The sequence below is a fragment of the Myxine glutinosa genome, chromosome 9, assembly GCF_964187855.1.
Source record: "Myxine glutinosa chromosome 9, kmMyxGlut1.1, whole genome shotgun sequence".
NCBI lineage: Eukaryota > Metazoa > Chordata > Myxini > Myxiniformes > Myxinidae > Myxine > Myxine glutinosa.
Window position 1 is genome coordinate 50,559,366 of NC_136269.1, and position 21,332 is coordinate 50,580,697.

A 21,332-nucleotide genomic window follows, 5' to 3' on the forward strand; every position below is an offset into this window, starting at 1 on the left:
TGGCCTATGTTCACCTAAAACTGTCTCCCTCTTTCTGTCTCCCTCTTCCAAATCCTGGTGGCGTCTGGTCAAATCTGTTTCTGGTGTTTGTTCTCCCTCCATCCCCTCCCTCACCTCAAACGGCTTCACGGCTGACTCCGCACGTGAAAAAGCTGAATGCCTCAACTCTGTGTTTGCCTCTAAATCTTGTGTCCCAAACCCATCCCTCTCTGTACCCACCGTACCCAGCTGCTCCTGGACTCTGTGTCCTTTCCTCCTGACAAGGTGGAAAAGTTTCTGTCAACCCTCGACTCTGATTCTGCAACTGGTCCTGACGGCATCAGCCCACGGGTCCTAAAATCATGTGCTTCCGCTCTTCACTCCCTCTTTCTGTTCTCTTCACCCTCTCTTTTGCTCAAGGTCATCTGCCATCTGCTTGGAAATCAGCCAACATCACCGCTTTGCACAAAAAAGGTGCAAAAACAGATCCCAGCAACTACAGACCAATCAGCCTTCTCCCAATTATCAGCAAAGTCATGGAATCCATCATTGCTTCAGATATGAAATCTTTCCTCTTCTCCAATGGCTTGATCTCTGATCATCAATTTGGTTTCAGACCTGGTCACTCTACTCTGGACATGCTGCTTCTGCTTTCTCAACAATGGATGGAGGTCCTCAACGCCAAACAGGAAATTAGAGCCATCTCCCTTGACATTTCACGTGCCTTCGATACGGTCTGGCACCCTGCTCTGCTCACCAAACTCTCCTCCTTTGGTATCCATGGAAATCTCCATGCATGGCTGGCGGACTTCCTCTCTGGTCGTAGTCAACGTGTGGCCCTGAATGGGTTTCTCTCATCTCCTCTTCCTGTTCAGGCTGGAGTTCCCCAAGGTAGTGTTCTGGGCCCTGTGCTTTTTCTGGTCTTCATCAATGATCTCTCTGACTCTCTTGAAAATCCTCTCTATCTCTTTGCTGACGACTCTACTCTCTGTCGCTCCATTCCTCATCCCTCAGATCGGCAGTCTGCAGCCTCCTCACTCTCTGCAGACCTGGACAAAATCACAGACTGGGCAAACAAATGGAACATGTCTTTCAATCCTGACAAATCTCACACTCTTACAAGGTCTCTCCGAAAAGACCGACTGGAAAACCCTCCCATCCACTTTCTGAATAATCCTCTCCAAGAAGTTCTGTCACTCAAGCTTTTGGGTCTCACTATTTGCCATGATCTTTCCTGGGAAAACCACATTTCAAATCTGGCCTCCAAAGCCAGTCGCCGACTGGGCATCCTCCATCGTGCGAAGTCCTTCCTTGGCACACCTGAGCTCCTCACCACATACAAGGCTTTCATCCGCAGCTCTATGGAATACTGCTCTCCCCTCTGGTCTGGTGCTCCTGCCTCACACCTAGCCCGTCTTCACGCTGTTGAAACCAAAGCGTTCAGAATCATTGGAATCTCCCGCGATGAAGCTAACTCCAAGGGCCTTTCACTCACTCACCGCAGGCAGGTTGGTGGTCTTTCCGTCTTCTACCGACTCCTCTCTGGCCTTGCCCCCCCAGCCCTCTCTGGGCTCTGTCCCCCAAATATTCCTACAGGTCGCACAAGATCTGCCTGCAACCCTCTTATGGTTAAACTGCCAAAATCAAGACTTTTTGCTCACCTTCACTCCTTCATTCCTCTTTTCTCTCGCCTCTGGAACAAACTCCCTCACTCTCTTCAATCCCACTCCACCCTCCAGGTCTTTAAAACAGCTGTTCACCACCATCTCTTATCCTCCCCCATCCAAAACCTTGATCTTTTCTACCCCCGCTAATAAGTGTTTTATACTTCTCCCACCCCCCCCCCCTTCCCACGCCTCCTGCCCCCAAGCCCTCTCCCTCCCACACTTCTCCCTGCTCTCAAATGTTGTGGTTGTGTGCTTCCCCTTCTCTCCCCATCTTGTCTTCCGCTCCCTCTTTTTGTATATTTTGTTTGTCTGTTTGATTTGTTTGTGAAATAAATGTTAGCTCTTTCACGAGCCTCGATTCAGTATACAACAAAAAACAAACAAAAAAAAAACAACATAATTTGTGGTTGAATTCAGTGACCAGATATGCAAGTCTTCTTCAAATTTCAAGTCAATTGGATGATAATTGAGGGTTTTAGAAATTTGGCCTATGTTCACCTAAAACATAATTTGTGGTTGAATTCAGTGACCAGATATGCAAGTTCTCTTCAAATTTCAAGTCAATTGGATGAAAATTGAGGCTTTTAGAAATTTGGCCTATGTTGACCTTTTGGCCTATGTTCACCTAAAACATAATTTGTGGTTGAATTCAGTGACCAGATATGCAAGTCCTCTTCAAATTTCAAGTCAATTGGATGAAAATTGAGGATTTTAGAAATTTGGCCTATGTTGACCTTTTGGCCTATGTTCACCTAAAACATAATTTGTGGTTGAATTCAGTGACCAGATATGCAAGTTCTCTTCAAATTTCAAGTCAATCGGATGAAAATTGAGGATTTAAGAAATTTGGCCTATGTTGACCTTTTGGCCTAATTTGACCTCAAAAAGACTTGGTGGTTGAATTGAGTGACCAGATATGCAAGTCCTCTTCAAATTTCAAGTAAATCGGATGAAAATTGAGGATTTTAGAAATTTAGCAAAGTTGGTGGTGACCTTTGGCCTATGTTGACCTTTAGACCTTTTGACCCCAAAAACAATAGGCTTCTTGCTTTTGACCATTTCTACCATTTGGTGATGTTTTGTGAAGATCGGTTGAAAATTGTGACCTGTAGGCCAGTGACAAACAGACAAACAGACAGACAGACAGACAGACAGACAGACAGACAGACAGACAGAACCACAAACGCAACCTACCAATATACTTGAAAAATCTTTGATGCTGCAATTAATAAACAAGAAGACGTCATATGGAGCACGATACTTGCAAAATTTGCCCCCCCCCCCTCCCCAAGAAAAAAATTCCATTGATACAGCAAATTGTCCATTTCATCAAGATTAAAATTGACAATCTTAATCAAAGCTCGGGTCAATCGGATTTTGGAAGGTTGACCTTGAGTTGACCTTTGACGTTTTGTCCTAAAAATAGTATCTTTCCCAATTTAATGACTCGATATGCAAATGCTGTTCAATTTTCAAGTCAATCGGTTGAGAATTGATGGCTTGTTAGATGAAAATTGTTGATTTTTAAAATTTGACCTTAAGTTGACCTTTGACCTTTTGACCTCAACAATAGTTCATTTCCCAATTTAGTGACTTGATATACAAATGCTATTCAATTTTCAAGTCAACCGGATTTAAAATGGCGATTTTAGAAATTTGACCTCCAGTTGACCTTTGACCTCAAAATCAATAGGCTTCTCAATTGGGACGACTTATATAACTTGGCAAGGTTTCGTGACGATCGGTTTATAATTGTGACCTGTAGGCCGGTGACAAACAGACAAACAGACAGACAAACAGACAGACAGAACCACAAACGGAACCGACCAATATACTTGAAAAATCTTCGATTTTGCAAGTAATTAATTCTCCCGATACTGAAAGAAAAACAAAAAACACACACATACAGGAGTATGTATTATCCTTTCTTTGAAGCATATATGAAAGATCTTTGGTAAAAACGTTTTTAAAACAAAGTTATATAGACATAGCCTGAGGCCATAAAATACCCCTATTGCATTATAGGGGTTATCTTGAGAAATTGTATCCGAGGGTTAAAGCAGCGGTCCAGGATTGCTGCATGAGCCGACATGCTTTGGGAAAGGTTATGGGCATCTTGTGCATACAGGTACATGCTGTGCTCAATTAGAGATGGTCATTTTAACATCGCCTGGAATGAAACAAATCTTTACACATATTTCATACATAGTTCATTATTAATCTATGCTATAAAAGGAACCACTGTGTGTGCATGCGTGCTAATTCCGCCCATTGGTTGCATCGACGCATCGTGCACCTGACTCCACACACAATTTCTATACCACGGCCACCATTTCAGGAATTCTTTAGAATTCACTTGTAAATTAGGGTACACTAATTTACAAGTGAATGGATCTATTCTGCAGGGGTTCCCAATGAGTAATACACTAATTTACAAGTGAATGGATCTATTCTGCAGGGGTTCCCAATGAGTAATACACTAATGTACAAGTGAATGGATCTATTCTGCAGGGGTTCCCAATGAGTAATACAGTAATTTACAAGTGAATGGATCTATTATACAGGGGTTACCAATGAGTAATACACTAATTTACAAGTGAATGGATCTATTATACAGGGGTTACCAATGAGTAATACACTAATTTACAAGTGAATGGATTAATTATGTTGTTTTTTTTTTGTAAATACTCGTACATGCCATTGGAATGAATCTTTTTTTTTTTTTAACCGCCCCCCCCTCCCCCCTTCTCCCCCTATTACCTGCCCCACATTCATGAGTGGGGCAGGTAATAGTGCAAAACTATTCTGGGAGAGCAAACAATCTTCCTGCCCAGTTTGAGCCTTGTGGGTAAAAGGGTGTGGAAGGTACATCGGAACACACCACATGCAGGCATGCAGCACTGCTTTATAAAGGGGCGAGGAGGTGGGGCTGGGAATGCAATAATTCAATTATAATAATAAAAATTAAAATAATACATCTAAAATAATACAATAGTAAAGAAAATTACATTTTTTTTTTTTTTTTTTTACAATAACTAAATGCTAAACCGGTCCAAAAAAGACCCACAACTGCATTCGTGTGGGGGGAGAGGGGGGGGGGAAATTCCCCCGTTCCTGAAAGAAATAAAACCCAAAACACACATAGAGGAATATGTATTACCCTTCCTTCAAAGTGTATATGAAAGATAATGTGTAAAATCGTTTTTATAACAAAGTTACAGTGAAACAATCATGCCAGGCAATGTGATGGGGGTAAGAATCCCCAAAAAAAAATTGCTCTCCATCCTGAAAAAAAACCCCCAAAACACACAGAGGAACATGTATTACCCTGTACTCAAAGCATATATGAAAGATAATGGGTAAAAACGTTTTTATAACAAAGTTATAGAGACATAGCCCGAGGCCATAAAAGACCCACGATAGCATTATAGGGGTTAAATTTTAAAAACAACCTCCCCCCACCCCTTCCTGAAAAAAAAAAAAAGCAATACACACAGATATTATTACAAAACAAAATCATGCCAGACAAAAAAGACCCACGAATGCATAGTCGACAGTCCTGGAGGCAATTTTATAGGCTTTCACCTTTAGGTTAGGTTTACCACCCACAGGCAAATGGCATGGACGAACGTTTTCACCACCAGCTTTAGGATGCACTCCGGGCATGTCTGGATGGCCCCAATTGGGCACACAAACTCCCCATAATACTCCCTGGACTTCGTTCTACGCTCAAGGAGGATGTCAATTGCACAGCAGCAGAAATGGTCTATGCCCAGCCGCTACGACTGCCTGATGAGTTGGTACCTTCAAGTACACTATTGTCTGTGCCAGATGACTTCGTACACCGCCTCCACAACCTATGCTGCAGTTACGACATGTGGGTGTCTCCTACATGGACCGGTGGGTGTCTCCTGCATGGCACGGCCAACACGTTGAATGTATAGATCTACTTATTTTTTCGTATAGAGAATACGGCTGTGGCAAGGGTCCAACTCTGGGTAGACCAGTGGTGTGTTCCGTTAGCAAGCAGCTTTTCCCACCCATTGGAGGAAGACCCTCTCGTGATCAGGCCGTTGGTGCTCCTATGGTTGGCAGCGAGTGCCCCGGAAGCAGTGACGGGAAAAGAGTGGCAATTATACGTGTGGGAAAATTTCATTCTTGGCCAGGGTCGCCCAGATAGCTCAGATGGCAGAGCACTGGTATGGTTCACCAAAGGAACTGGGGTTGATTCCTGGTCTGGGTGGGTAATTTTCCCACATAATCATTAAAAAAAAATTCTGTGCATGTATGATCAAACATCTCCCTCTGGCACGATGCCTGTTGTGTCATCTGGCATCACAGTGACACCCGCCGAATCGACAATGTCTTCTGAATATTCTTTGAAAATGTGTATCAGCATGATCTCCAGCTCACAGACCCGCCATTTGATTCAAGATACAAGGGCAGCAGATGCTGGATTTCCACGTCACTTATTCTGTGGAGTCAGCAGTTGTCATGTCATGCCTCGACGCCACAAAGTCTGCAGGACCTGATGGTATTCACCCAGCACTAAAGATGCTCACTGAGATACTGGCTGACCCCTAGCTAACCTTTTCAATGAAACAATAAATAGTGGAACTGTTCCTGGAGACTGGTGGTATGCAGTCATCGCACTTATCCATAAGAAGGGACCTAAGGACATGGTCAAAAATTCCCACCAGATAAGCTTAACAAGTGCAATGTGCAAGGTCATGGAGAGACTTGTGAAGTTGGCTATCACCGGATACCTGACAAACTACTCCCTTTACTGTAATGCTCAGCACGGCTTTATCAAAGGGAGATCCCGCCTCACCAACCTCCTGACCACTGTGGAGGAAGTAACCTGTGTGCCAGACGAGGGGCCTCTGTCAACTTTTGCTTTCGAGACATAAGCAAAGCCTTTGACTCCGTCAATCACCGCATTCTCCTCAAGAAACGTACTAGCCGAAAGTGTCAAGGAGTGGCTGGCTGCATTCCTAACCTCCAGGCAGTTTAGGGTCCATGTTGATATTGTCCTCCCCGACAGGGCTCCTGCATGGCTCTATCATTGATCCCCTCCTATTCATAATCCACATGATTGACCTGCCACCTTGCCAGCCAATGCCTGCTCTTTGCTGATGATGTGAAACTTGTCTGTGACACGGGGGAGGCCCTGACTATGCAAAGAGACATCGACTCCATCTGTATGGGCTGCGCTCTGGGAACTACATCTTAGCATTCCGAAATGCCAACACCTGCACTTAGGCAGGGCTGATGGAGCGATTTTATCCATAGATGATTCGTCTAAGAATACCCTTTTCATTCAAGCTGCGGCCCAAGTTCATGAACTGAGGGTCGATTTGACTCCTCCTAGAACTCTTCGGCTCATTGTGATAATGTGATATCACACAAAAGTGCAAAAAGTCCGGAAGATGTTATTTATCAATAAACATGATTTTGCACATCTTACACAATTGTGTGCTTATCCTTGCCTTCATCCGACCCCAATGTGAATACTGCGTCCAAGCATGGTCCCCAAGCCGCCAACGAGATATTGTCAACATTGAACGTGTGCATCACCTCAGATGGTTGTCCCGGATGGTTGTTGAACTCTGTGCCCTGCTCTACCACGTCACGCTTTCACACATAAACCTCTTCACAATGCAGCACTGGTGCCTCTGAGGGTTTTTGCATAAATAGTCTATGCTCATAGAAAAGCTAGTAGCTAGCACACTGACCAGACCGAGACGCAACAGGACAAAAGGAACATCAGACAGAGGGGGGAACACCAACAGCAGAGTTGAAGGCCAAGGTGGAGGCAGACTTGGATAAACAATGCATGTGGGGAGAAACGCTGGAGGGGGTGCGGGGGGGAGGAGGGCAGGAGAGGATGCATAGGGTGGACAAGATGGATACAGAAGGAAACTCTCAGGAGGGAAAACTGGAAATTTGGAAGGAGGAGGACTTGGGGGTGGGTTGATGAGGATCGTGGTAAAGATCATGGTTTTGGATTGGGGACGATCTGAGATGGTGGTGAACAGAGCTGTTTTTAAGACCTGGAGAGAAAGAATGAGATTGAAGAGAATGTGGAAGTTGGTTACGCAGGTGGGAAAAAAGAAGAAGAATGAATGAGTGGGGGTAAGCAGTGATCCTGGATTTAGGTAGTTTCACCAGAAGGAGGTTGATGGTGGACCATGTGTGCTGTGCAGAAATGTGGGGAGGATTGGATGGGACAAAGCAATGAAAGAGCAGAGGGTGCAAGGCCAGAAAGGAGGAGGTACAACACAGACAGACAGACAGACAGCCCACCGACCTGTCTGTGATGGTGAAATGATAGGCCCATAGATTCAGATTCATTGTGGGAGATTCCAATAATCCTGAAGGTCTTGATTTCGATGACGTCAAGCTGAGCAAGATGTGAGGTAGGGGAGCCAACACAGAGAGGTGAGCAGTACTCCATAAAGCCGTGGATAAAAGCTTTGTAGGTGGATAGAAGCTCAGGTGTGCCAAGGAAGGATTTTGTACGACGAAGGAAGCCCAGTCAGCGGCTGGCTTTGGGAGCCAACTTTGAAATGTGTTTTTTGTGCAAGAGAGATCATGGCTGACAGTGAGACCCAGGAGTTTGAATGATTAAACTTCATTATTAAGAAAGTAGATGTGACGGAGGATAGGGGGTTGTCAGACCGTTCTATCGGGGAGAGATTTATTTATGTATAATTTTTTTTCTTTGTATACAGGATCGAGGCTCGTGAAAGGGCTAAAAGAGTGAGATAGTGAGTGTGTGAGATTTGTCAGGATTGAAAGACAAAAAAGCCATTTAGTGCATGAAACACTGCTAATCAATAATACCCAATCCTCCTCTTAGTAAAACATAATTACAATACTGATATAAGATTTTGTTTTACAACAAAAAGAACCGAAAAGGCTGAGCCCTTGATGTAAAAATCTACATATGTTTTAATGTTTGTTATACAGTAGAATTTATTTTCTTTTAGAGAGGTTTGTAAGCGAACCTCTATGCCAATTGCAGGTACACTATATGTAAATCCATTCAAAATTTCATTTTCATTTCAAATTTCAGAATTTTTTTTTTTCAAATTTTTCCGCATTCCCTTGCGAACAAAATTTCATGTTGTCATTTGAAATGTCCCTTCCATGATCCGTCATCTTGTCCCTTCCATGATCCGCCATCTTGTCCCTTCCATGATCCGCCATCTTGCTCACGTGATCTTGCTTTTGTCTGGCGCGACCGATAAATTATTTTCACCTGTTGATTAAAATTATTTTCACCTGGTGATTAAAATCAATAAATTACAATACAGTACTGCACAGAACGGATTTTGAATTCAAAACCGCTCATCATTTATGCCAGCTACACCGACTTCTTTTTTTCCACCAGCTACACCGACTTCAGTTTTCCGCCAGCTACACCGACTTAATTTAAGCCAGGTACACCGATTCCAGTACGTACCTGCCAGTCGGACCTACGTACCTGGTCCAGTCGACTAGAAGTCTTGACTATATAGCCTCCAGTAGGTTAGTCCTGCATTCTATCCCAATCTATCCATTCAATAAAATCAATTTTAATTTTAATTCTAAGCCCAAGATCAAACAACCTAGCCTAGCTAGGCCTAGGCCTACAGATGTTTGCGAGGGCTGCGTACTCGATCGACTGACCATTGTCGACGAAGCTCTCACTCTACGCAATGCGTATTCATATTATTTTTGTTTACAAGATCGAGGCTCGTGTAAGAGTTGATCTTTGTGAACATTGATCACAAAAAGACAAACTGACATAAAACATGATAAAGGGAGTGTGAGAACAAGTTGGAGAGCAGGGACATCGGGAGATCTGTGGGAGGGAGAGGGCTTGTTGGGTGGGGGGGGGGGGGGGGGGGGTGGGTGGGAGAGGTATAAAACACATGGACACTGCTAGGATTTCCAGGAAAAAAGTTGGAATTTCCAAAAAGTGGATCTGGGTTGAATTAATGGGGGTAGTAAAGATCAAGGTTTTGGATGGGGGAGGATAAGAGATGGTGGTGAACAGCCGTTTTAAAGACCTGGAGGGAGGAGTGGGATTGAAGAGAGTGAGGGAGTTTGTTCCAGAGGCGGGAGAAAAGAGGACTGAAGGAGTGAAGGTGAGCAGAGAGTCTTGATTTTGGCAGTTTCACTAAATGGAGGAAGTAGTGGAGAAATAAGACTTTTTTATGACTAAGTAAGCATGGCAGCGAATAAGCTAGTAGAGGGTTTGTGGGGTTGTTGCTTGGGGTCAGGAGGTCTTCGCCCTACCTTTCTTCGAGTTCGTTCAGATTTCCTGGACGTATTACGCACTTTTCGGTAGAGATGAGACAGCACCTGAACAAAGCAAACCACGTGAGAGATCACAAGAGAAAGATTAATAGCAACTTGATAGCAATTGCTTCGCAGCACTATTATTCTTATATTGACTTTGCAATACATTCGTTGAAGTTACGTACAACGTCATCCTCCACACAAAGCGAGCTTGGGTCGGGAGGCATGGGGTTTGGGTACCGGGGGAACGGTGTGGGGTCTAGTGCTAGGGTCTGGGTTATGCGGTGCCTCACGCAGGTGTAGCAGCAGCAGATGATCATCAGAGGCAACAAGTATCCGAGGATGAAGACGCACGTCTTGTACGCGCGGCGTGGCGAAGGCTCCCACAGGGGCCAAATCTCCCAGCAGAAAGAACAATTGGGTTGTCCGTAGGGTTTTCCACTCACGAGGTTCTGATAGCACGCCAGCGGAGCGGCCGTAACCATGGACAGCAACCACGTAACGAGCACGGCGACCCGCGCGTTCCGAGGGGTGCGCAGCAGCACGGAGCGATGCGAGAGAACCACTGCGATGTAGCGCTCCACGGACATGGTCACGAGCGTGAATATGCTAACGAGCATGCACACCGTGAATAGGTAGTGCACGCACTTGCAAAGAAAAGCGCCGAAGATCCAACTCGGAAGGCTGTAGATTGTCGCTTGGAAGGGAACGCAGAGAAAAAGGAACAGAAGGTCGGCGAGGCTCAGGTTAAGGATGAAGGTGTTGGTGGTGCTGCGGTAGGGTCGCTGCGGTTTTTGTTGTAACAGCACCGCCAGCACTAGCGAGTTACCACAAACGCCGAGGAGGAATATGAGGCCAAAAAGGGCGCTAACTGTGATCACGGTCCCATCGACCTCCTGGGTGCAAGCCAGGGCCAGGTGGCTCCAGTTCATGGGGAGCAGGTCCTTGTCATCCATCACTCGTCGTTCTGTGACCGTTTGATTGGGGACTAAATGGGATGATATCTCAGAATCACCTCGTGGTTTTGTTTCCTTATACTTCACTATGTTGATACCATCTCGCAGCTCTGCGACTCAACGTGGTTTATATCCTGGGACACGACACCCGTGCCGCCCCTAGCACTGAATACAATTGCCTACGAGATCCTCCCCTGCTGCACCCACCATTCACCGAGGGGCGACGGCGGATGCACGGTTTTAATATCAACAAGTCATTTTGGTCAAAGATCGCTTATTGGTTTCGTTTCATCATACCAGCAGTGACTTAAGGTGGTTGTACATTCACATCATACATATACGTATGTGTGTGTGTATATATATATATATATATATATATATATATATATATATATATATATATATATATATATATATATATATATATATATATACTGTATATAATAACCCGAAGACCCAAAACACCCTGAAGACTGTTAAAGACCCAAAATACCATGAAGACCCAAAACACCCTGAAGACTGTTAAAGACCCAAAATACCATGAAGACACAAAAGACACAAAATACCCCGGTGACACAAAATACCCTGAGGACTCCAAAGACCCAACAGACTGAAAAGACCCTAAAGACCCAATGGACCCCAAACACCCCAAATACCCAAAAGACCCCAAGGATACAAAAGACCCAAACAATCCCAAGGATCCAACGGACCCAGAGGACCCAACATACCCCAAGGACCCAGATTACCCCAAGGAATCTGAAGACCCAAAATACCCCAAAGACACAAAATACCCTGAAGACCCAATGGGCCAAAACACCAAAAATACCATGAAAACTCCAAAGACACTGAAGACTGTTAAAGACCCCAAATACTCCAAAGACCCAAAATACTCCAAAGACCCAAAAACCCCAAAAGGCCCCAAGATCCTTAAAACCCCAAAAGACCACGAAGACTCGAAAGACCCTTAAAGACCCCGAAAACCCATAAACACCCCGAAGTCCCAAAATTCCCCAAAGATCCTTAAATACCCCGAAGACCCCGAAGACTGTTAAACACCTAAAATACACCAAAGACCCAAAATACCCCAAAGACCCTTAAATACCCTGAATACCTAAAATACCCCAAAGACTCTTAAAGACCCAAAGGACTTAAAAGACCGACAAGTCCAACGTCTGTTCTGAAAATGACTGTTCCAACCCGTCATTTATGACGGGCTTTATACTAGTATATATATATATATATATATAAAATAAATTATATATATATATATATAACTAGAACGGCACTCAGTAGAGAGCATCCGTCTGTGTGGTTGGCTATATCACTCAATGATGAAGAATCACTTAAAAATTATACTAGCTGGATCCGGATCTTCACCAAAATTGAATCGATTCTTCCTTGTCACACACACAACCTGTCCAACTAGTTTCGTCCAAATCCATCAATAAGTTTTTGACATATCCTGCTATGTATCGTTTTGGACCTATTTCCCAATGGTGAAGAATCACTTAAAAATTAAATAATCCTCATATCCGAATCCAAATTCAGATCTTCACCAAAATCGAATCGAACCGTCCTTGTCAGACACCCAATCAGTCCACCAAGTTTCGTCCAAATCCGTCCACAACTTTTTGAGATATCCTGCTATGTATCGTTTTGGCCCTATCTCCCAATGGTGAAGAATCACTTAAAAAAAACTCGAAGCGAGATCCGAATCCGGATCTTCACCAAAATCTGATCATTTCATCCTTGTCACATACGCTACATCTCTACCAAATTTCGTCTGAATCTGTCCACAACTTTTTGAGATATCCTGCTATGTATCGTTTTGGCCCTATCTCCCAATGGTGAAGAATCACTTAAAAAAAACTCGAAGCGAGATCCGAATCCGGATCTTCACCAAAATCTGATCATTTCATCCTCGTCACATACGCTACATCTCTACCAAATTTCGTCTGAATCTGTCCACAACTTTTTGAGATATTTTGTTCACCAACGGACAAACAGATGAAAAAAAATCACCCATAGAGCGACACGTGGCAAAAGGTAACAAAGTAGAATGGCACTCAGTAGAGCATCCTTTTGACCTCACAAATAATTGGTGGTTGAATTATGTGACCTGATATGCAAATAGTCTTCAAATTAAGTTGATTAGATGAAAATTGAGGATTTTGGAAATTTGGCATGTGTTGACCTTTTTGCCTATGTTGACCTCAAAATAGTTGGTGGTTGGTTTCAGTAAGCTGATATGCAAATCCTATTCAGATTTCAAGTCAATCGGATGAAAATTGAAGATTTTAGGAATTTGAAAAAAGTGGTTGACCTTTTGACCTCAAAAATATATAGGATTTTGTTGGACCACGAACCCTAACATTTGGTGAAGTTTCGCGAAGATCGGTTTAAAATTGTGACCTGTAGGCAAGTATAAGTGAGCAGACAGACAAAGAACACACACATAAAATAAACACACACACAAACACACAAACCGGAGTGATCAACATACTTGTTAAGAATTTTTTTTTGCCAAGTAACAAAGACAAACAGACAGGGGTGAAAACATATCCTACATCCACCTTTGGTGGTGGAGGTAACTATACATATAAACATATATACATATATAACTAGAACGGCACTCAGTAGAGAGCATACCTCAGCCAGGTGAACAGTTTACGTTTTGTATGCTGGCGTAGACCAGAAAGGCACTACAGAATCACATTTAATCAAAATCATCCGTCCACAACTTTTTGAGATATCCTATTTTGTTTCGTTTTTGGCGCTATCTCCCAATGGTGAAGAATCACTTCAAAAATTCTACTAGCTGGATCCAGATCCGGATCTTCACCAAAATTGAATCAATCCGTCCTTGTCACATACGCTATGTCTGCCAAATTTCGTCTGAATCTGTCCACAACTTTTTGAGATATGTTGTTCACAAACGGGTTTTCACATTTTTTCACAAAATATTTTGTTCACAAAATAGGATTTTCATATCACGAATCCATCCATAACCTTTTGAGATATCCTGCTATATGTTGGTTTGAGCCCTATCTCTCAATGGTGAAGAATCACTTGAAATTTTAAATAATTCTCATATCCGAATCCATATTCAGATCTTCACCAAAATTGAATCGATTATTCGTTGTCAGACACACAACCGGTCCACCAAGTTTTGTCCAAATCCGTCCATAACTTTTTGAGATATCCTGCTATGTATCGTTTTTGGCCCTATCTCTCAATGGTGAAGAATCACTGAAAAAATTCTACTAGCCGGATCCGAATCCGGATGTTTACCAAAATCTAATCATTTCGGTCTTGTCATATATGCTACCTCTCTGCCAAATTTCGTCCGAATCTGTCCACAAGTTTTTGAGATATCTTGTTCCACAAACGGACAGACAGAGAAGTGTGAAAACATAACCTCCATCCACCTTTGGTGGCAGAGGTAATAAATATATATATAAATATATATAAAAATAAATAAATATAAATAAATAAATAAATAAATATATATATATATATATATATATATATATATATATATATATATATATATATATATATATATATATAAAATTATATATATATATATTGTTACGGACCGCGGATAAGATGTTGGTTTGCCGAGCGGATGGCACCGCGGCCGAACAGTTACCCCGACTAACCCGATTCCTGAACGTTGGCCGGATCGCGCCACAGATATTCAATGGGGAAAAGACTAAAGCAAAGGATGTGAAGAAGAAGAAGAAGACAAAGGGTAAGGAATACGAATATAATTTATTTACTATTTACAACCAAAAGTAACCAAGGAAGAAGGAAAGATAAGAAAATAATTTACAGAAGAATTCAGAGACACAGTGCAACGCTAGCTTATACAAACTTAATTAATACCCAAGGACAGAACAAACAAAACAAACTCACGTACACAAGAAGGATGGAAAGGCAGGAGGTGGATGGCTGGAGGGAAAGGAAGGTCCAAGGATGCTGCAGCACGATCGGCGCGTTTGGCAGCCGCCGTTCCTTCGCGGCCCCGCTCAAAACTGCCGTCCAGGCCCCAAGCTGCGGTTACTGAAGCTGCTGTTGTTGAAGCTGCTGTGTTGCTGCGTGGACGTCGCGTGCTTTCTCCAGGCTTCTTGCTGTTAACTCCTTTTTTGGTCCAACTTTGGCGAGCAAGGCGACGAATAGCAGGCTTTGTGCTTCCCTGGATATCCTTCGGCAGTACCTTGTGCGCGCGCTTTTATAGCGCCTCCGGCGATCAAGCCGCCGGCCTTTAGGACACGCCCATCGGTCAGCTCGCCTCGGCCCTGATTGGTGGGCACAGGCCCTCTGACCCCGAGCTGAGCACATGCTTAATGGCGGCTATTGGGGTGAAATCAGCAACCCACCGCTGTAACAAACCTGTGCCCCGTGCAGTTGGCAATGGAGGCTTGGAGGGGATGTAATTGGCAATCGAGGCTTGGCAATGAAAGTTTTTGGGAGTGGGAATGGGGAATGAAGGGAATCTACTCTATTTCACTTGGTGCAATGGAGTGTCATCTTAATGGAAGACAAGGCCTTACCCTAATACACATAATAAAGATATAACTATCAACCAGGAGGAAATCTATGATTGGCTGACGTGATTGTTTATGACCTAATTATGGGACGCCCTTTGACCTTTATACATAACTGGAGTAAGGAGGGTCCAGAATAAAGCAATATTTCACAACAATTTACTATACAATACAACACAATAAAAAAACACAATCCTCATATCCGCAACACTGCACCCTCCACCTCTTAGGCACGTCGCGGGCCTATAACTTTAATTTAGTGTGACACGTTGGTGTAGTTCCCTCTACTTTTAACCTGACCCTGAGTGCGACAGTTTTAAAACATAAATAAATATGTCCCGCTGCTCCATTGCACCCTACCTAACAGACTCACGCCCACAGCTAACCGAATTGCGGAATGGTCTTCAAACTATACATTTACGGTGGGGATCATTATTTACAATGGCTTTACTTTATTTACAAAACGTAACCCAGGACCTGTGATTGTTCTTTCTGGGGGGGGAGACAGTCTGCTCTGCCTCAATGCACCATGAAAGCACCCAAAACGCACCAACACACCCTCAAGCACCAATCGGTGCACAGTCATCACTGTCATCAATAAAAATAAAAACAACAACCCCTAACCCTGCAGGTGGTCTCTTGCTCTTCGGCTCCCTCTGCTGGCTATTTGCTTTCTTCCAGATGTTGTCATTTTCTTTCATTTTCTTACTGGCGGCCTATTTGTATCACAATAAAATGCACCCAACGTGTCCATTTCTTTTTATTTATGGCCCACAGGGGCCGACTATGTATGGTTCACCTGTGGGGCATCGGTGCCCTGTGGCCAAGGTCCGCCAGCAAGATTTCGGGCCCTCATGGCCGGTTCCAGCAGAGGGGCCATGCCCCAACCCATGGGGTCCATAAGTGGTGCTCGGCCACAGACATGTGGTCCATAATGTGGTGCATCGATGCAGACAGCTGGTTCTGGGAGTTCCGGGCGCACAATGGCGGACTCACGCACGCTCCTCTCGGCGCCCAGTGGCGCACAGGTCCTCATGTGGGAGACAAAGGGGGGAAAGACAGATGAGCGAGGGGTAAGGTCACAAGGGTACACATCAATCAAGGCAATGCAAGGCGAAGTGCGTACGGAGAGCGAAGTGAGAAAGCTCATCCCTACCGTACGTCACCCCCCCTGTCACCTACTCTACCCTTGCCCTTACCCCATATTTACAAAAATCTACACATTTACAAATTCGTCACTAATGTCACGTCTTCCCCATATTTCTTCTATTCCAAATTCGTCACCACAATCCCTCTACTTCAAAATTTGCCATCACCAATTTATCATCAATCCTCATAAGGAGGGAGAGATGGAACATCAAGCACAATGTCACACCCACGTCATGATGCGTCTCTCATTCCAAACATTTGCATCAAAAATAATAAAACAACCTGGCATGGTGTGGAGGTACGTCATCCCAGGTGAGTGGATGCAGATGGTGCGAGGAGACTTCAATCCTAACTATCCTCTAAATGACTTTAACACACTTTACACTACCCGGGGTCTTTCCCTGCCAAACCATTGGCAATCTTACTCTATGTGGTTTTAAAAACCAATTCCCATTGACCAAACTGTGGTGCTTCTCAATTTGGGGTCTCACTCCCCCGATTCATCTCCCTGTGCCCTTGCACAATTTCTGGGCTGGGTCATGCAGCTCTCCCAGCAGGTCTACCCACCTGCACACCTCCACCACTGTAGTTGCCTCCGAGCTTACCTGCTCCTTAACTAACCTATCTAACTGGGGAAGGCCCCTCCTGGCTCTGTCACCCCTCGGTGCCCTCTGGCACTGGGCTACCCGGGTCCTTCCTCCGGATCCTCGGGCCCCATCCACAACAATTCTACCGGCTCCCAGAGCCCACCTGCGGCCTCACCTGGCCGACATCCTCACAGTGGTGGAGTGCCCAAACCAACTACACACACTAACAGGCTACACGCCCAGCCATTTCCACAACACTAATGCACCCATCCAAATACCATTCTCTCACCCGCACCACAGATGCCAATATCCAACCACAATTTACCTATACCCTCTACCTAACACTTACACTACCCTCCCCGGGTATTCGTGATGGGGGTCCATTCTTCCCCCATTCACACCTTCGCACCATCCACTCCACTCCATAATTTCCACCATACTCACTCCACGACCATCCATTCCAATACTCCATACCATTTATTCCACATAACCATTCTCCATACACCTGTCGTTGCACACCTGTGCAATCACACCTGGTGCCACCTGCACCCTCCTTCCTTCCTGGACCATTTGGTCAACACAACACACATCACTATCACTCACTCAAACACTGCTCCATACACCTGTTCAGTTGCACACCTGTGCAATCACACCTGTTCACCATACACACGGCATCATCTAAACTACCTGTTGCCCTGCTAACTTAGTGCTCCCCGTCTTCCCTTTAAACTAAGCACATACCACGTCATTATCATCCACACGAACCTACCTGCGTCCCCACTACAGGTATCATTGTCACTAACTAATCTTAACGTTACCTATTGTCATCTTCTCTAGATCCCTATCATTATATCCTAACCCTCCCGGGCTAGTTTTCACTGCCATAAACCCCATAACTAGTGCTCCTTTGCCCCCGCTGTGAGAGATGGCAGAGTTGCCATCCCATTACATCGGGTATCTCCCACTATAAAGTTTGCTCACCAAATTCAACCAATCAAAAATTTGCCAATCACTACCCATCATCTGCCAATCATTACATTTTGTTTTTCTAATTTCGGGGCCAAAACACTATCCTCATCATCACAGTCTACTCACTAGTGCCTCTCGGTGCGCCAATTCACTTCTACAGCCCGGCTTCGCACGGCCGAGCAATGAATGCGGGTTGCTTGGTGCCGGCGGCTGGATACGTCCCGCATTCGGTGCAGGGACGGGGGCTTACCCGGGCCAAGATCCCACGCACCATCTCGGCACAGAGCCGTCCAATGGCCCGATCTCGACCTGCCGGAACGCCTCAACAAAAAGGGGTCGCCATGACGACCCTTCCTATCGGGCTGCCCGCTCCGCCTAGTGGAGCACGGACGCGGCCGTTCAAAGCGCGGCCCGGCGTGGATCACGTACGGCGATTCTTTCAAAACCGCCGTGGTTCAGATCCCCGCTGGTCCTCGCGGCACGCGAAGCTGCCCGGCGCGCACCCAGGGCCCGATTCGGCTATAAGTCGCTCTAACCGCTAACCCGGTTACCGTCGATGCTTCACCTGCATGCTCACACGCATACGCTACCCCTTTCACCCTCACCGAGCTCGGTGCTCCAACGCCGCCCGTACACCCCGCATACTTCGTCATTGCACTCGTTCTTTCGCTCACAGACTTGGTCACACACCTGACCACCGCACACCTTTGCACACACTCGTCGTTCGCACACCTCACCAACACACCTCTTCGCGCCCCCTTCTCGGTCACCTCCTCGGTGACAACCACAGGTGTGCTCTCACTTGCACACCCAACCACGTGCCTCACTACTAATTCCAGTGTGCATTCCCACACATGCTCTACCATTCCAGGTGTGCATCCTTCCATTCCAGGTGTACATCCTCTCTCACCTGCCACAACCAACTCACGCTCCGTGTCACTCTTACTACTCTCACCTCCACACTCGGTCGCGCACTCACCCTTACTTTTGACAGCGCACTCTTTCCTCATGCACCCGTCCGTTACACACCTTCCTCGCGCATCCTCTTGCGCACACTCTCCCGTTACATCCTCTGTAACACTCACCACTACGCGCTTCCATGTGCTCCCTCGCCCACGCGCTACGACCGACTCACTCTCGACAGCACACTCACTCCTCGGCGCGCACTTTTTCCTTACACACCACATGGTCGGACATTCACGCACACCTCTTCCTTCGCACACCGTACCTGTCGCACACTTCACCAACGGCCTCTCACGAACACCCGGATCCAAATCAACCCCCAAGCTGACTGAAGCTCCCCTCACATCATATACATTTCCTCGTATATCGCCACTCACCTTGACACCTTGACATTCCGTCTCTGCACCTCCTTCACCACCTGTAAACTCTTTATTTGGTTAGTGAGCACACCATTATGAGTTGAGCACCGACCTTGCACATATTCCATTACTTCCTCCTTTATCTCCCTCTTAGTTTCCCTCCGTCTCTTCTTAATTTCACTCACCCCCTCTTCCACCTTCTCTAACTTTTGCTTCACCTCTTTTATTTCCCGGTGCGTCTCCTCGATCTCGTCCTCTAACGCTACTTTGACCGTTTCTATGTGCGTCCTCACCTCCCGGTCCTTCGTCTCCATTACCTCCGTCACCTCTTCCAACCTCGTTGTCAGTCCCTCACGTACCATCTGACATTGCCTCTTCGTCGCTATCAAGTCGTCCTTGATGTCTCTTTGTGTCGCTTTTAACCCTCCTAGTACCGCAGTGTTCTTTTGTACCTGCTCCGCTAACTCCGTCTGTCCCACCGTCAGCTGTTCCACCTCCTCCGTCAGGTCCTTTTATGCCCCCTTGTAACTTTGCCGTCCCATTTCTCACCTCTTTCTCCATACGCTTTTCACCTCGCTTTACCTCCTCGCATACCCCCGAGACCTCCTCGCTTACACCTCGTCGTATCTCCTCTTTCATCTCCTCCATCTCTTGTAGATGCCACCCTCATCGGTCCCAATTCATCCCTCTGAGCATCCAATTTACTTTCTAACCCGATTTTCACCTCCTCTATCTGGTTCCCCATCTGTTTGATTTCCCGGGCGGATTGCTCCCCTACTTCCCGCAATTTGCCTTCCATCCTATCTTCTAGCCCCCTTAACCCATTTTTCACCCCCTCTATCTGATTCTCCTGGGCAGCCATTCTATTTTCCACCCCCGTTAACCCATTTTTCACCCCTTCTATCCCATTGTCTAACCCCTCAAATTTCTTGTCTAACCCCTTAATTTGGGCATTGGTACCCCTTACTTCATCCCCCATTAACCCCATTTGGCCCTCCAATCGCTCACTATCAGCCCTCGCTTCGTCCCTTGTTCGCTCACTATCAGCCCTCGCTTCGTCCCTCATTTCTCCCATTTTGGCTTCTAGCCGCTCCCCCATTCTGTTTTCCATTTTTTCCATTTCCCTGCCTCTTTTTTCGTTGTCGCACTTCGACTCCGCCATGTATTCGCTGAACCGTGCCATGAACTGCTGCATGTCAAACGGCTGCATGTTAAAGCCCGCTGATACAGCGGGCTCAGCTACCGCGCACTCGTGCGAGGCGCCTTTTTGCGCGCCTGAAACCTCATGCGTGAGGGTGCCATTTTGCGCGCCTGAAACCTCCTCAACCACCTCCTCATTGTTCTCCTCCCTCTGATCCTGGGTTACTCCTAACCCCTCTCCTAGTTCACCCACCGGCATCCGATCGCCTTGACTAGCCATGGCGCGATTTCAAAATTCGGGTTTTTCTTTAAAACAAATCAAATTTCAGCAGCTTGTAATTTTGAGCGCGTTAAGCGCGCTTCGGGTCCGACCCCGCTCCCGACACCAATTGTTACGGACCGCGGATAAGATGTTGGTTTGCCGAGCGGATGGCACCGCGGCCGAACAGTTACCCTGACTAACCCGATTCCTGAACGTTGGCCGGATCGCGCCACAGATATTCAATGGGGAAAAGACTAAAGCGAAGGATGTGAAGAAGAAGAAGAAGACAAAGGGTAAGGAATACGAATATAATTTATTTACTATTTACAACCAAAAGTAACCAAGGAAGAAGGAAAGATAAGAAAATAATTTACAGAAGAATTCAGAGACACAGTGCAACGCTAGCTTATACAAACTTAATTAATACCCAAGCACAGAACAAACAAAACAAACTCACGTACA

General features: G+C 45.5%; 1 protein-coding gene across 1 annotated transcript in view; it reads right to left on the reverse strand.

Moving 5' to 3' along the window:
• GALR1 (galanin receptor 1) overlaps positions 1 to 10,891 on the reverse strand; it is a 22,420-nt gene extending 11,529 nt beyond the window's left edge. The window contains exons 1-2 of the mRNA XM_068129707.2: positions 10,229 to 10,891; positions 9,933 to 9,998 (exon numbers count right to left, since the gene is read on the reverse strand). Of these exons, the coding sequence (XP_067985808.2) occupies positions 9,933 to 9,998; positions 10,229 to 10,891 (729 nt within the window). The remainder of the gene's footprint in view (positions 1 to 9,932; positions 9,999 to 10,228) is intronic.
• Positions 10,892 to 21,332: the final 10,441 nt, after the last annotated feature.